Source organism: Bubalus kerabau, chromosome 5 (assembly GCF_029407905.1).
Source record: "Bubalus kerabau isolate K-KA32 ecotype Philippines breed swamp buffalo chromosome 5, PCC_UOA_SB_1v2, whole genome shotgun sequence".
Taxonomy (NCBI): Eukaryota; Metazoa; Chordata; class Mammalia; order Artiodactyla; family Bovidae; genus Bubalus; species Bubalus kerabau.
Window position 1 is genome coordinate 7,844,896 of NC_073628.1, and position 16,550 is coordinate 7,861,445.

Here is a 16,550-nt window from a genome sequence, read left to right on the forward strand (position 1 = left end):
GGGGCCATATATGGTTGGGCTTATAATTCAATGTGATGGTAAGTGAGAAGTGCTTCAAACAGAGCCGTGCAGAGTAAGCCCCTACTGGAAGGACTACAAGCAGGGCGCCCTGTCCAAATATCCATTTATCCTGCCACCTGGATGGGGGCCCTGGGTCCTCCTGGTTCCCATCCTTTCCCACCCTGGCCCTTGCCTCAAAGAGTGCCCGGTAGCCTTCAGGGAAGGTCCCTTCCCAGCCCTGTTCTCAGTTAGCTAACCAGCCTGATGTCCACACCCTCCTACACCGGAGTCATCACCCCTCCGTTTCCCAAGAGCCCTTGCTCTTCAGGCCTCTGTCCTGTGAGTCCCTCTGCTTGAACCAGCGCTGCCTCACACAGCCGTGCAGGCTGCCCACTGCGCAGATTCCTGGCTGCCAGTGGGAAGCTGGGAGCTGAGATTCAGCCCCTGTTCCGTTTGACAAGCTGAGAGCCCTGACGTCGGGGTGCCTTCCTTTTTCTCATTCATACCTCTGAGGGCAGCAGTTGCTCCAGTGAACTGTCCTCCCTCCTCTGGCCGGAAAACTTCTACTCATCCTTTACTCTCAGCTTTCACGTCACCTCCTCTGGGAAGCCCACCTGAACTCTTCCACATGGAATTCCAATGCCCTGTCCCGTGCTTCTGTAATTCTCTGCCACTTCCTTGACACAGCGACAGTTGATCCTCTGACTGAAATGATGTCTTTTTCGTCTCCCACTGGGCAGTGGGCTCTAGGCACCCTGCAGGGCTGTAGAATCAACAAATGACTCAGCCAGGAACGGGAGTGGGGAACAATTTATTCTCACAGCTGAGCAAATGGTGAGGCCCACAGCCTCGATAGCAGCAGAGGCAGCCCCCTCCCAGCCACAGCCCTCTCTTCCTGGTCCCGCAGCTGCAGGCGGGCAGGGTCAGGAGCCAGGGGGACAGCCAGGGTGACAGGCCTCCCGCCTCGGGAGCCGGCTGGCCACAGAGCAGCAGTGGGCAGCAGTAGCAGCAGCAGGGTATGGAGGGGGGCGGGGGCTGTTAGTTGGGCTGGTGGACTCCCACCCTTCCAGGGATGGTGCTTGGAGGCGGGGTGGGGGGTGCCTGGACTGTGAGCTGAGTGGGGGGGCATCACAAGCGGCTCAGTCGGCCATGAAGATGCGGCTGGAGATGTCATCCAGGAGCCAGTCGATGCCAGGCAGCAGGTTCTCCCCGGTGACGGCGCTGCAGCCCTGGATGCGCCAGTGGTGGCTACGGATGGAGTCCAGCTCCAGGGCCTGGGAGGGCGGGAGGTGATGGTGGCCTCGGGGACCACAGGCCCTGCCCACCCTCCGCCCCTTCCCTCCCCTGCCCAGGGGAGATCCAAGCCCCCATGAAGGGCCTGCTTTGGGAAGCCTCCCCTGGCCCCTGGTGAAGATCCGCTGGCCTCCCAGGGCACCCGGGCTCTCTGCCACCACCATGCCAGCACTACCCCTTATAATATGATCACAACAAGGGCCCCTGACATCGTGCTATGGGCCCTACAAATGTCCTCTTATCCATTCGCCCCATGGCCCCGTAAGCCAGGGATTGTGATTGCCATTTTACTGAGGAGAAAACCTCAGAGAGGTTAAGCAGCCTGCCTCAAGTCACACAGCTAATCAGTGGCAGAACCTAGATTCTAACCCCACTCTTTCTCATTCTGGTATTCAAGCTTCAGAGTCAGATGAAGATGCAACCTGCGGTCACATAGGCCTGTGTTTAAATGGCTTGTCTGCTTCTTGGCTGTGTGACCTTGAGGGAGTTACCTAACCTCTCTAAGCCTCCTTCACCATCTGTAGAATGATGATAATGGTTCCTACCTCAGGAGGTTGCTGTGAGAACTGAGTAAGTTAATCCATGCAAAGAGCCTAGCACAGAAAAAGCGCCCACTGCCTGTTGGTTACTGTTATCCCCGGGATAATCTACTTGCAGATCTGCCGTCCCCCAGGCTGTGGAGCACAACTCCATCTTCTATCACTGACTCTCCAGTACCCTGAATACACACAGCAGGGGCTAATAAATGCTTTCTAAATAAATGAACAAAGAATTACAGGCCCCTTTTCCTCTGTGAGCTTGTGCCAAGGCCTGGACTCACCTCGCGGATGGCGTTAGAGGACAGTGCTCCGGGCAGGTCTTGCTTGTTGGCAAAGATGAGGAGGGTCGCTCCGGCCAGGCGCTAGAGAAGAGAAACAGAGAGTAAGGGGAGGCGGGGTGGAGGCTCAGAGGGCAGCCCAGCCTCTGCACTAATCACCCAGAGCAGCTGGGGTCAGAGAGCAGTCTGGAAGATTAGAGCAAGGTCCCATGGTGGTTGCAAAGACACAATTAGTGTGGGCAGTGTGAACACGGCTTCCTGTCCAGCCATTATGGGCTGGAGGGAGCTGGGCTGGGCTGAGACCCTGGTTCCAGCACAGTCACACCCAGTGGGCACCTCTCTCCTCTGTGCATCAGATTCCTCTTCTATAAATGGGAGGGGGTGATGGACAAGGGGAGGGGGTGATGGACAAGGGGAGGGGGTGATGGACAAGGGGAGGGGGTGATGGACAAGATGATCCTCAAGCCTCTGCTTCTAGATTGCTGTGACCTGATGACCTGACATCAAAAAACGCGACTATCCCAGGGGCTGTGGCGGCTGTGGGCAATGAGCTTCCCCTCCTCCAAGTTCATACAGTCCCCTGACTGTCCCATTACCCTGACAGGCCTTCCTCTCTGCCTGTGATTCCAGCTACTTCCCTCTGTGTGTTTGTGACCGGGAGTCCCTCCATGTGGATGGCAGCTCTACCCCTTAACAAGGGCCTTGAGGTGCCAGGCCAGGGCTGAACATTCAACAGCCAGGACCTCACTGGACCTGCTTGACTGCTGTTTAGGCCTATTGTCCCTAAATAATTATTAACAACTCCCTCTTTAACTCTCAAAAGTGTCCTGAATTTCAGCTAAATGCAGTGGAGTAACCTGGATTAAACCCTGGAACAGAGAAAGGACATTAATGGAAAAACTGGTGCAATCCAAACAAAACCTGTAGTTCGGTTAACAGTAACTTGTTAATTTCTTATTAAATAGTTTTAACAAGTGTTTGGCAGTTCTGTGAGATGTTCACATTAAGGGAAACCAGGTGAAAGATACATGGGTAACTTTTCACTATCTTTGCAACTTTTCTATAAATCTAAAATTTTATTTAAAGAAAAGCATTTTGGCTCAGACAGTACATTTTAAGATCACCGTAATTATTAATATAATGCCCATCTGAGAGATGCAGTGGCAATTCAGAGAAACTAAGTGCCTTGCCTAAGGTCACAAAGCAACAGCCCAACTCCTGAGCCAGGCTCCACTGCCTGCCAAAGCTTCACACACCAGCCTCAAGTCATCCTCCCCGAAGCCTGACTCAAGGTGCAGAAACTGAAGCTCAGGGTGGTGAAGCAGTGACGCTGCAGGGGTGTGAACCGCATCTCAGACCACATGGACCCGTGTTCTGCTTATGGCACTGTAAGCCTCCCTGGGGCGGGTGTACTGGTTGTCTCTGCCTCCCCAAGGGTGCTGGACACGTGGTGAGGGCTGGGTGAGGGAACAGACCCCAACTGAGTGTCCCCCTGGGATCACAGACCCCACAGGGAGTCGGCTGAGGGCAGTGTTCACACACCCACACAGGTGCGCGAAGCACCGGGACCCAGGAGCTGGGGGAGCCCCCTGCCCACCTCCTCCACCAGCAGGTTCTGGAGCTCCCGCTGGCAGTCCTGCATGCGCTGGCGGTCGGCGCTGTCCACCACCCAGATGAGGCCGTCGGTGCTCTCAAAGTAGTTCCGCCAGTAGGACCGCAGGGACTTCTGGCCACCCACATCCCAAATGTTCAGCTTGAATCTGGACAGGGAAGTAGGGGCTGCAGGGTCAGTCTGGCCCCCGCCCGCCCTCCCTGCCCTGTGCTGGGCAGGCCCGCCCTTGGGGACCCCGCTCACCCTCGGTGCTCCAAGGTCTTGATGTTGAAGCCCAGTGTGGGGGAGATGGTGTCGATGTCTTCGCCGTTGAACTTCTTGAGGATGGTCGTCTTGCCGGCATTGTCCAGGCCCCTGGGGGCACGCCGGGTTAAGGAGAAGGCCCCAGGCTCTGCGGGCTGGTGACACCATCCCAGGGTGTCACCCTCTCTGACCCACCTCTCTGACCACATATCAAAGTATGTTGAGTACCTGCCTGACCTACACGATAAATGTGAAAATATATCATCTTCTGACCAGATGCTCTTAATTCATCCCACAACATATACTGTTGGCCAGGCTACCCTGGTTGCTCAGTGGTAAAGATTCCACCTGCCAATGCTGGAAACTCGAGTTCGATCCCGGGTCTGGGAAGATTCTACATGCCAAGAAGCAACTAAGCCCGTGCACGACCACTGAGCCTGTGTTCTAGACCAGGAGCCAAAACTACTGAAACTTGTAGAAGCAGGCCCTAGAGCCCCTGCTTCACAAGAGAAGCCGCCACCAGGAGAAGCCTGCGCACCACAGCTAGAGAGTAGCCCCCACTCACCGCAACTAGAGAAAAGCCTGTGCGGCAAAGAAGACCCAGCACAGCCAAATAATACAAAAAATAAAAATGTACTGTTGGCCAAAAAGTCCCTTCGGTTTCACCACAGATGTTACAGAAAAACCTGATGAACTTACTGGCCAACCCCATGCTTAAGGCCTACACTGCTCCAGAATACCTCTGGCGCTGGGGGTGCCCTGGAATCACGGTCCCTGCCCTGTGCGGCTTCCACTTCAGTGTGAGACGGCTGGACTGAGGCCCAGACTGCAAGGAGCCGGCTTTTTGAAGGACTAGGGGAAGAAGATCATTCCAGGGAGCAAGTATCTGGAGGCAGCCACCCTTGCCCTTTTGTTTCTGGAATATTCCAAACCCTTTGCTGCTGAGTGTGCAAACAAATGGGTAAGTTCACCAGCTGGAGAAAACCACCCTCCTTTTTCCTTCTAACACCCAAGGGGGCTTACAGCTGGGACTGGAGGGACGGGGGTGAGAGGATCTCTCCCGAGACCCGGCTTTAGTCCCTGATCACTGGTGGCTGATTGCTCTCCTCATCGCCCCCCACCCCAGCTCCATCATCCTGCTTCCTTCTCCACTGGATCATTTTCATCAGCTGATGCGTGGATGTCTCTCCCACCAAGAAGAAGTGAACACCACCCTCTCTTGACCCCTCCCCCCCTGACTTTTTCCTTTATTTCGTTCCCTTTATAGCAAATCTCAGAACTGTTGTCCATACCCACCCTCTCCAGTTTCTGTCTTCCTGCTCCTTTGTGAACCCATAAGACCTCTGCTCCCACTGCTTCCCCGAAACTGCTGTGGCAAGGTCAGTCCTTAGAGACGCCTTGCTCTCCACTGACCAGGTAGTCCTCAGCCCTCTTCCTCCTGCTCCTGGCCAGCCCCCTCCTCTACTCCGGGACACGGGCTTGCCTGGCTCTCCTGACTTCCCTGGTTACCCTTCCTCATCGCCCTGGCCTTTTGATCTGAGCTCAGCCCTAGGTTCTCTTCCCTGTCCACACACACTCTCTCAGTGGTTTCATCCAGAATTATGGCTTCAAATACCATCTTTATGCTGATGACTCCGAAATTCGTACGTCCCACCTGGCTGCTCCCCTGGGATAGAGAGACATTGGTCTCTATACCCAGCTGCCAGGGTGACATTTCTAGGATGTCTCAGCAGCATCTTACAGGACCAGTCTGAGCTCTCATCTTCCCCCTGAATGTGTTCCCCACCCGCTTCTATAATACCTGTCAGCAAGTGGCTCCTCAATCATCCTATCACTAGGAACCACACTTGACACCATTCTCCTAACGCTCACGGCCAATCCAGCAGCAACTGCTGCTGGCCTTACTATCAAGATTTAAATCAACGTCTGTCACTGCTTCCATCCTGATCCAAGCTACCATCCTACCTTACCTGTGTTATTGCAGTGGCCTAACTAGTCTCAGCTCTCACTTCCTCTCTGCACTTCTCATTAAAGCAAACATCCCCTACTCTATAGTACGGGGAACTCTACTCAGTATTCTGTAATAACCTATACGGGAAAAGAACCTGAAAAAGAATCAGTTCAGTCACTCAGTTGTGTCTGACTCTTTGTGACCCCATGGACTGCAGCATACCAAGCTTCCCTGTCCATCACCAACTCCTGGAGCTTACTCAAACTCATGTCCATCCAGTCAGTGACGCCATCCAACCATCTTGAAAAATGGATGGAAAAAGAATGTGTGTGTATATATATATATAACCAAAACACTCTGCTATACACCTGAAACTAACACAATATTGTAAATTAACAATGTGCATGTGTGTGCTTAGCCACGTCTGACTCTTTGCAACTCTATGAATTGTAGCCTGCCAGGTTCCTCTGTCCATAGGATTTCCCGGGTAAGGATACTGGGAGGGGTTGCCATTTCCTGCTCCAGGGGATCTTCCCACCCAGGGACTGAACACCTGTCCATTTCGTCTCCTGCATTAGCAGGCAGATTCTTTACCACTTGCACTACCTGGGAAGCCCAAAAATCAACTGCAAAATAAAAATTAAATTAAAAATTTTAATTTTTAAATTTAATGCAAAATTAAATTAAAATGCAAAAATAATTTTAATTGAAAAAAAAAATAACAAAAATATGGGACTTCCCTGGTGGTCTAGCGGTTAAGACTTCACCTTCCAATTCAGGGGCTGTGGGTTCAATCCCTGGTCAGGGAGCTATGATCCCACAGGACTCAGAGCCAAAAAACAAACAATATAAAACAGAAGAAATACTGTAACACATTCAATAAAGACTTTAAAAATGGTCCTCATTAAAAAAAAAAAACACACACACACAAAAATAAATACATAAATAGAGGAAAAGTTTAGAACTAAAGGACCCACCTGAAATACCTCTTCCATCTGACCTAGCCTTCCAGTGTTCTCACTCCATCAGCTCACACTTCCCTCCTTGACAGTCCTTTGAACACACCAGTCGGCTTCCTCCTCGGAGAGCTTTACACTTGCTGTTCCCTTTGCTTAAACATTTTCCCCCAGATCTCTACATAATTCATCCCTCACCTGTCTAGATTCAACTGTCACTTTCTCAGTATGGTCTTCTTTGACCACCGTATTTATGCAGTATTAACTTTGTTAACATTTTCTTCCCTTAGTATCACACAAAATGTCCGAAGGTAGGATTTTTGTTTTGTTTTGCTGTTTTCCCTAGCCGCCCAGGACAGAACTTAGCACCTAACAGTGAAGTGAAGTCGCTCAGTCGTGTCCGACTCTTTGCGACCCCATGGACTGTAGCCTATCAGGCTCCTCCGTCCATGGGATTTTCCAGGCAAGAGTGCTGGAGTGGATTGCCATTTCCTTCGCCAGGGGATCTTCCCAACCCAGGAATCGAACCCGGGTCTCCCACATTGCAGGCAGACGCTTAGCTCAATAAATGTTTATTGGATGAGTGAATTCTCTGTGCCCGTCTCAGAGTTCTTAAAAACAGACATGATGTAAATATTACCAAGTTATTTGTGCACATAAATGTCTCCTCTCTGCTGGGGGTGAGGCCGGCCCAGCTCTTGGATCTCAGCTTGCCCCCCACCCCGCCCCAGCCTGGCACGGAGGGGGAGAAGGGATGTGCACGCCTGCGAGCGAGACTCAGAAAGTCGGCAAGGCCCTCGGGCCTACAAGCGGTCAACCGCGGGGACTCCGACTGGCCGTGAGACAGCAAAGAGATGGACAGTCGGACCCGCGCGAACCTAACGACCGCAGACGGCGCCCCTCCTCCTCCGCCCTCTACTGGGAGAGTAGGGCGGGGCCCGCACGCCCCCGAGAGGCCGACCCTGAGGGCGGGGCCGAGGCCTGGCACCCTCCAACTAGGGGAGGAGGCGCCCAGGGCGGGGGAGGACGGCGGCCCCACGCTCGGGCCGACGGGTGGTAGCGTTCGAGTCACCAGCCCCGCCTCCCCTTATATTGGGACACCTGGTCCGGCCGCCGCGCCGTGACGCCCACACCTTGGAAACGAGGCCCCACCTACCGCGTCGAGCCAGTGGTACGGCCTCCTCCCGGCTCCCCCCCGCCAAAAGCGATGGTAGGGCCCATGAGCGTGACGCACAATGGGCAGTTGGTACAGGCCGGCCGGCCGTACAGGCAGCGCCCGGTAGGGGGCGCCTGACACTGCCCGGTCGGCGGGCTCCCCACCGCACCGCCGCTACCCTCGCGGCTCCGGCTCCGGCGTCAGGAAGGATACAGCATGAGCAGTCGCAGCTCCCGCTCTTTCTGCTTCATCTTCTTCAGTATGGTCAGAAGCCCCATGTCCCGGTAGCCCCCTCCCGGCCGCCGTTTCTTCGTATCCCGGGACCCCTTTCCCTGCTCCTATTGGCTGTCACGCCCACGGACAGCACAGCCTATTGGCTGGCTCTTCGATTGGTCCCGCCCTCGCTCCCACGTGACCGCGAAGGCGCCGGGAGGTGCTGGGATGCACGATCCTTCTAGCCTGCCGGGGGTTGGGAGGTGGGGGCGCGCTTCTGGGTGGCCATTCGCGTTAACTCTTCGCATCCCCAGTTCCTGGGTGACCATAGCACCGCCCTTCTGGGACCCCAGGCCCGACTGGAACGGAAACCTGAAGTTCCGGTGCTGTGTCTTAGCTGAAGAGGGAGTCGGAGTTCTGGAGTCAGAACCGAGAGCCCCAAGGCCGTTGACGTCACCCTGGGGCTACCGTAGGGCTTTGTTCCGCGGAAACAGGATCCAGATCCTGCTGTCTTGGGCCTTGAAAGGCGTCACCCTAAATCTGCCAGTGTTAGGGCTTCCCCTCATTCCCTGGCTTCCGAAATCAATCGTAGAGGGTAGGCTGGGGATTCTTCATCCAGGGTGGAAATGCCCCTGAGGAAATGTGTAGGCCTGTCAGTGGGTTGTTCCAATTTCAAGGCAGAGCCCCTGTCGTCTAGAGGTCATTGGACAGACTTGCACAAAGAATTGTTCCGCCCAAGATGCCCATTGTTCTCTGTTGAGAAGCACCATTTTTCATTTTGCCAATAAGAAAATTGACGCTCACATGTGCTTAGCATAACTGACATGTAGTAGGTGCTCAATAAATATTTGTAGTTTAATGAATGACTTTGTCCAAGAGTTTGGTTCTTTACGTCAGTGCTCAAGTCCAGAATAAGTGAGGAAGCTGAGACCAGGGACTCCGCAGATTGTAAACTCAGATGGATGAGTTTGGGATTTTACTGGCAGTCCAGTGGTTAAGACTCCCTGCTTCCACTGCAGGGGGCAGGGGTTCTATTCCTGGTCGGGCAACTAAGATCCAGCATGCCACTCAGTGCCCCACTCCAAGAAAAAGAAAGGTGAGCCTTGGACTTCCCTAGTGATCTAGTGGTTAAGACTTCTTTCTTCCATTGCAGGGGGTGCGGGTTTAATCCCTAATGGGGGAACTAAGATCCCTCCTGCTGTGCCAGGAGGCCAAAAAATTAAAATAAAAAATGAAGGGTGAGCCTTAGTGTCTTTGTTTTGAGCCCTTCCCAAGGGAGCTATGGGGTGAATGTGAGTAGGCAGTAGAAGAAGCTGTGTCTAATGATTGCGAAAGACCCGTGCAGCACTAGCTGAAAAGAATGACTCATTGCTGTGACATCTTATAAAGCATCCACATTTCCTACTTTATCTTCCCTGCAACCCTAAGAGATTATTTCCTTTTTGTAGATGTGATACTGGAGTCCCCAGAGTTTAAGGAACTTGGGCAGCAATTTAAACTATGTCTGGTGGGCAGTACAGAGTGTTGTTTTTCTGGGTTCCTCCAGGGTGTTTGTCTGTAGAGGGAGAAGTCTGGGGTGAGCTGGAACTTCCCATCTTGCAGAAGAAGGTTGTAGAGAGATGAGGGCTGGACAGAAAGGGGTGCCTGGTGGGGCCCCTCAGCACCACTTGCTCTCCACCAAGCGCCCCCAAGGGAAAAAAGTGACAGTAATTTTTCTTCAGAGGCTTTAAAATACAGCTAAGATCACAGTGTGTTTCCATCCTGCCCCCCTGAGTCTACACTGCAGAAATTCTAGCACCAGCACATGAACATTTATGACAAGGAAGTTCACTTAGGCATGGTTTGGAACAGCAAGACATTGGAAAAAATCTAAGAGTCTTCAGTGGACATCAGTTACCTAAGTTGGGGTAATCATGTGTGGTGGTTTCTATTAAGCTTTTGAGAAAGGTGTAGTATTGGGTTGGCCAACAAGTTTGTTCAGGTTTTTTCATAATGTTACAAAAACCCGAATGACCATTTTGGCCAACCCAATACCTACATGGAAAGATGTGCATGCCATATTAAGTAAAAAAAATGAGTTTCAGGCCCATTTTAATTTTTAAAATGACAATAACCCCTAAACAATGTTGTTTTCAAACTATGGGATACTAAGTAGCCCATTAAGTAGATTGTAGAGTTACTTTAGTGTCACAAATAAATTGGACCATATGAAATTGCCCATAGTTGACCGTTTGGACCACACAGATACCAGTTTCATATAGCTCAGCCAGGTAGCATTAGCAAAAATTAAATAGAATGAACAAAACAGAAAACATGTGGGATTTCCCTGGTGGTCCAGTGGCTAAGTCTCCTTGCTCCCAATGCAGGGGGCCCGGGTTTGATCCTTGGTCAGAGATCCCACATGATGCAACAAAAAATTGAAGATCCCATGTGCTGCAACCAAGACCTGGCACAGCCAAATAAATAAAAAAGAAAACAAAACATTGCTGCCTGTGCCCTTGAAGAGAAGGTAAGTGGTATTTGTTAGCATGTTTGTTTCTGATACTTATATCAGATTCTGATTTATATCAGAATATATGTACTCACAAGGTCATAGTCACAGAAGTTTGAAAATGGCTGCAACTCAGCTGTTAACGCTGGAGCAGGTTTGAGGGAAACTTAATTATTACTGTAAGCACTTCTGGGTGATTTTACTTCACTGCTACTGTTGTTGCTGTTATTAAGGCAGTAAGTCGTGCCCGACTCTTTGTGATCCCGTGGACTACAGCACGCCAGACTCCTCTGTCCCACTGTCTCCCAGAGTTTGCTCAGATTCATGTCCACTCAGTCGGTGATGCTATCTAACCATCATCCTCTTCCACCCCCTTCTCCTTTTGCCTTCAAACTTTCCCAGCATCGGGGTCTTTTCCAAAGAGTCAGTTCTTTGCATCAGGTGGCCAAAGGATTGGAGTGTCAGCTTCAGCAACAATCCTTCCAATGAATATTCAGGACTGATTTCCTTTAGGATTGACTGGTTTGATCTCCTTGCAGTCCAAGGGACTCTCAAGAGTCTTCTCCACACCACAGTTCAAAAGCATCATTTCTTCAGTGCTCAGCCTTCTTTATGAGTCCAACTCTCACATCCAGACACGACTACTAGAAAAACCATAGCTTTGACTATACAGACCTTTGCCAGCAAAATGATGTATCTGCTTTTTAGTATGCTGTCTAGGTTTGTCTCGCTATAGTAGTTGAAATCCTTGTATAAATGTCAGGCTTTAGAGCCCTGTCCTGTCCAAGCTGTTGTTGTAGCTCCCCTGGGGCTAGAGTAGAATTTCAGTGGACACCTGTTTGATAAAACCTCATAGCTTAATGAAACATTAGGAGACCAGGGGGTAACTGTGTTTAACTTTTTTTTTTTTTTTTTTTTTGCAATTATCATTTTCGCAACTTGTTTCTTTTTTTTTTTTTTAAGTCACATTTAAATTGATTTTGAATAGTAATTGCTAGTAGCTAGAAGTCAGGGGTTGGGGAGTGGGGGTGGAGGGGCTTTTAAAAATCTGTTAGGGGCCTGCATGCATGCTAAATCACTTCAGTCATGTCCAGCTCTTTGTGACCCCATGGACTGTAGCCTGCTAGGCTCCTTTGTCCATGGGATTCTCCAGGCAAGAATACTGGGGTGGGTTGCCATGACCTCCTCCAGGGAATCTTCCTGACACAGGGATCAAACACAGGGATCAAACCCACATGTCTACTGTCTCCTGTGTTGGCAGATAGGCTCTTCAGCACTAGCACCACCTGGAAAGCCCTGTTGGGAGCCTAGTGAAAAGTATTTTCCTTTGCTTCACGGAAAGGAGGAAAGGTTGCTCTTGAGGAACTAAATCTTTGGGGAATACCTTTGAAAGAAAACTGGGAAAGAAGATCTCTAGAGCTGTAGTTATATTTAACTGTGAATATATATATCTTTTGAATATATACATATTCACAGGAAAGACTCATGAGCTTAAAATAACCCAAATCCTGACAGCTCTGAAACTGGCTTTTGAAGGGAGAGTTTCTTGGAACTAAGTAAGTGAATTTTAATTTGTGGATAGAGTTCTAGATGCCTTCTAAAAGGGAATATTTACCCAATATCTGAGGAGGAAAATTTGGCCTTATGGTTTTAATTTTAAGACATGTAAACTTTTTATTTTTTTCTACACCCCATGGCATTTGGGATCTTAGTTCCCCAACCAGGAATCAAACCTGTGTCCCCTACACTGGGAGCATGAAGTCTTAACCACCAGATGCCAGGGAAGTCCCAGAGGTGTAACCTTTTGGATCCAGGTAGTCCACTTACTGCATCACCTTTATAATCATAAAGGAAACTTTGTTATCATGGAACAACAACAACAATAATAATAATAATCATAAAAGCTGAGGGAAAAGACTCTACTTAAGTATAACTGTTGATCATTAAGCATTAGCACCGAGTATTATTGTTGTTGATGAAGACAGACACTGAGACACCAGGACACTAAGTCGTGTCTGACTCTTTGCGACCCCATGGACCAGCCTGCCAGGCTCCTATGTCCATAGGATTTCTCAGGCAAGGATACTGGAGTGGGTTGCCATTTTCTTCTCCAGGGGATCTTCCTGACCCAAGGATCAAAGCCGAATCTGCTGCATTGGCAGGCGGATTCTTTTTTTTAAATTTTATTTATTTATTCCTGCACTGGGTTTTTGCTGCTTTTGCCCAGGCTCCTCACTGCGGTGGCTTCTCTTGTTCCAGGGCACGGGCTGTAGGCACTTGGGCTTCAGAATTGGCGGCACTTGGACTCAGTAGACGTGGTGCACAGGTTTAGCTGCTCTGAGGCATGTGGGATCTTCCCAGATCAGGGGTTGAACCTGTGTCCCCTGCATTGGCAGGCGGATTCTTATCCACTGCACCACTGTGGAAGTCCAGCAGTCGGCTTCTTTACTGCTGAGCCACCAGGGAAGCCCAGCAAGGAGTATATATCAAAGTATGTATTTTATTTATTTGTATATATATTTAAGGTTGCTCCAGATCAATTTCCTATTTGATTCTTTTAAACTGTAATGTTCAATTGAGGTTGTTTAAAATGAAGTTACAGGGACTTCCCTGGTGGTCCAGTGGTTAGGACTCCATCCTTCCGCTGCAGGGAGAGTGGGTTCAGTTCTTCATGGGGGAACTAAGATCCCACATGCCATGGGGAGTGGCCAAAAAAATAGAGTTAAAAAAAAGTATGAAGAAGCTTACCATCTTATATATATATTTTAAAAAGTTACAGTTTTGATAAAAGGAATCCTGTTTTTCTCTCTGGTGAAACATCTGTGATGCAGGTTTTATTTTGGGGACCACACGTGTATGACGAAAGCACCACCCAGCACTTGGTGGCAGCAAACCCAAGGGCAGCTTTTGTCCTTCTAACGAGTAAACAAAGACCGGGAGGGTTGAATACACGGCTTAGTCACCGACAGCTGCCTGTGGACCACGGTCCTACTCTGGCTTGCTCCTGTACCCCTGCCCCATTTCCCCTGCGGTGGTGGTTTAGTGGGCCTGAAGTATCCACAGGCCCCCGTGTCCCCGGTGCATGTGCGTGCAACGTGCAAGCCACAGTCGAAGGCCCTGAATGGCAATCAGAGTGTCCGAGCATCCTCATTATAGATCGCAGCCCAGATGCCTCTCATGGGAGCCAGGGGAGGTATCTTCTCCAACTCCCAGATGACAAAATGAGCTGTTACAGCCCAGTCGTCCTCCTCAGGGCACATGGCATCCTCAGACCTTTCCAGAATCTTGAGAATGATTGTGTGTGTGTGTTACTTGTTCTGTCGTGTCCGACTCTTTGCGACCCCATGAACTATATGTAGCCCTCCAGGCTTCTCTGTCTATGGGATTCTCCAGGCAAGAACGCTGGAGTGGACTGCCATTCCCTTCTCCATAAGAATGATTAAGAACTTGAAAATCTGAGCTCTTCCACGTCCATCTGACCCATGCCTTGGCAACCTCTAGAGCAAGGCCGTGCCTGCTGCTTCTTGTTTGTCTCCCCAGGGCCTGGCCTGGTGAATGGGGTGGGGTGGGGGAGTGGGGAAAGGGGCCAGGGAGGAGCTGCAGTGCCTTCACTCAGCAACCTGAGAGGCAGGTACCACTCTTATCTCCACTAGACAGATGAACCAGGGCTCGGCTCACCCGGATGGCCGCAGCAGTCTCTCGAGCAGTTTTGCTGCTCCTCCTCCCCAGGGTAAAGGGACCTTTATAACCTCTGGTCAGATCATGTCCGTCCTTTGCTCAAAGCCTTCCACGGTCTGCTGGGCGGAGCCCAGGGGCTTCAGTGGCCTTCATGAGTGCTCCCCATTCTCTGTGCTCCCATTGCCTGTTCCTCCCCTGCTTGTCAGTCCTCCAAATGACCAGCGCCCTTAACGCATACCTCCTTGTCACCTCTCTTCAATTTTTTGCTCAAACGTTCAACGTCTCAAAACAATTTTAGCGGGGCATTCCCTGAGGGTCCAGCGGTTAGGACTCTGTGCTTTTCACTGCTGAGGGCATGGGTTCAATCCCTGGTGGGGAATTAAGATCCCACAAGCTACAGGGTATGTCCAAAAAAAAAAAAAGATTAAAAAAAAAACAAAATTTTTTTTTGTTGTCCAAATAGCACAACTGGGTCCAGTGTGACCACCCTTGTTAAGTTTGAAACAGCCCAATCCCCCACCCACATTCTCCAAATCCTTTGTTTTGCCTGTATTCCCTTGTGACACCTAAGTCCTCCTATCAGCCTATGTAATTCCCTTAATTGATCACAATTTATTCTCCCCTATACCTCCATTCCCTCAAGAACGGAAGCACCGCGAGGCCACGGATTTGTTTCTGCTTGGTTTGCTTTTTTATTTTGGCTGTGCGGGATCTTCGTGTGGCTCACAGGCTTAGTAGTTGTGACACACAGGTTAGTTGCTCTGAGGCCCGTGGGATCTGAGTTCCTCGACCAGGGATTGAACCTGCGTCCCCTGCATTAGCAGGCAGGCGGCTTCCGTGCTGGCTCAGTCAGGAAAGAATCAGCCTGCAATGCAGAAGACTGGCTGCAATACAGGAGACCCAGATTCGATCCCTGGGTCAGGAAGTTCCCCTGGAGAAGGAAATGGCAACCCACTCCAGTATTCTTGCCTGGAACATCACATAAGACAGAGGAGCCTGGCGGGCTACAGTCCATAGGGTCGCGGAGTCAGACTCAGTGACTAAACCACCACCACCACCTTTGTGATTTGGGTCAAATCATTAACCGTTTTGAGTTTCTGTTGTCTCCTTTGTAAAAACAGTATAATAATTATGTTTGCCATGCAAGGCGGATCTGAGAATTCAAGAAACTACCATATATCAGTATAAAAGGAATGTAAAGAAGGCTTCACAATCCCCTGCATTAGAAGGCAGATTCTTTAACCACTGGACCACCAGGAAAGTCCCAACAGCAGGGTTTGGATTATTTTTTTAAGCTGTTCACAGTACCTGGAACAGGGCCTACCACATAATAGATGCTCAGTAAATATCTGTTGAGTGAAAGGAACGGGACAGAGGGTTCACTAACTGCTTTCTAGCTGCTCACGTGGCCCGGAAGCAGCAGAGCCTCATCAGCCTAGTTCCTAACCACCAGGCTTCACAGCCCAGGCCTAGCCCCCACCCTCTCCTCTGAGACCCCACAGAGCTCAACGCCCAGACCAGGCCCCAACCAAGCAGGGTGTCTCACAGGCAGCCTGCCCGCGGGTGTCGAGTGGGAGCTGGGGCCTGGCATGGAAGGCAGGCAAGTGCTGGGTCTCCGGTGCCCATGCGTCCACCCTCAGTTCAACACTCAGCCCCTGGTTCAGTAAAATACTGGCTCTCTTCTCTCAAATGGCAGGAACTCGCTCCAGGTTAGAGGTGTTGCCTCCCCATAGGCCTCAGGCTGTTCCCAACCTCCACCCAGAGCAAAAGGACTCTCAGAGGTCAGTGGTCACATTCCTTCGTTTTACATATGAGGAAATTGAGCCCCAGAGAGGGCGAAAGTCTGCCGGAGGCCTGGTCCCTGGCAGTCCCTGAGCTGCAGGTGAACCCAGTTCTCCTGGGACAACTTCCTGGGCTTTTTCTGACTGGGGGCCCCCACCTGGCTTTAGGAACCCTGGCCCAGGAACTGTGGGAGGCCCTGTCTTCAACGGTGCTTCAACGAAGGTCAGAGTTCTTCTCCCAAGGACCCACGGCAGGTTTCTGCCACAGGTGTGAGTGCTCCCTGCTCTTCTGAGGGTGCCCTGTGTTCCTGCTATTTCCACAGCAGAGCTGGGAGATGTTAGCTGGATAAGTGAGAAGT

At 50.8% G+C, this 16,550-nt stretch overlaps 1 protein-coding gene across 3 annotated transcripts; it reads right to left on the reverse strand.

Annotated features, from left to right (window-relative positions):
* Window positions 1-795: 795 nt before the first annotated feature.
* On the reverse strand, window positions 796-8,395 carry ARL2 (ADP ribosylation factor like GTPase 2). 3 transcript variants are annotated; one of them, XM_055580866.1, is made up of 5 exons: window positions 8,242-8,395; window positions 3,966-4,076; window positions 3,708-3,870; window positions 2,114-2,194; window positions 796-1,274 (listed from the first exon to the last, which is right to left on the reverse strand). In XM_055580866.1, the coding sequence occupies exons 1-5, from the start codon at window positions 8,304-8,306 to the stop codon at window positions 1,140-1,142; spliced, it is 555 nt and encodes a 184-aa protein (XP_055436841.1). In that variant the 5' UTR covers window positions 8,307-8,395; the 3' UTR covers window positions 796-1,139. The 3 variants fall into 3 exon arrangements, with proteins under 3 accessions (XP_055436841.1, XP_055436842.1, XP_055436840.1); XM_055580867.1 differs by lacking the exon at window positions 8,242-8,395 and adding an exon at window positions 8,029-8,137; XM_055580865.1 differs by lacking the exon at window positions 8,242-8,395 and adding an exon at window positions 8,029-8,109 and having other exon boundaries at window positions 3,966-4,202.
* Window positions 8,396-16,550: the final 8,155 nt, after the last annotated feature.

Excerpts from the sequence above, each read along its gene's own strand:
- ARL2 (XM_055580865.1), bottom strand. The coding sequence starts at position 8,093 with ATGGGCCCTACCATCGCTTTTGGCGGGGGGGAGCCGGGAGGAGGCCGT. Across the intron at positions 4,203-8,028 it reads CGTACCACTGGCTCGACGCG|GTCAGGCAGGTACTCAACAT; the intron begins GTAGGTGGGGCC and ends TTTATCGTGTAG. Across the intron at positions 2,195-3,707 it reads AGAACCTGCTGGTGGAGGAG|CGCCTGGCCGGAGCGACCCT; the intron begins GTGGGCAGGGGG and ends TCTCTTCTCTAG.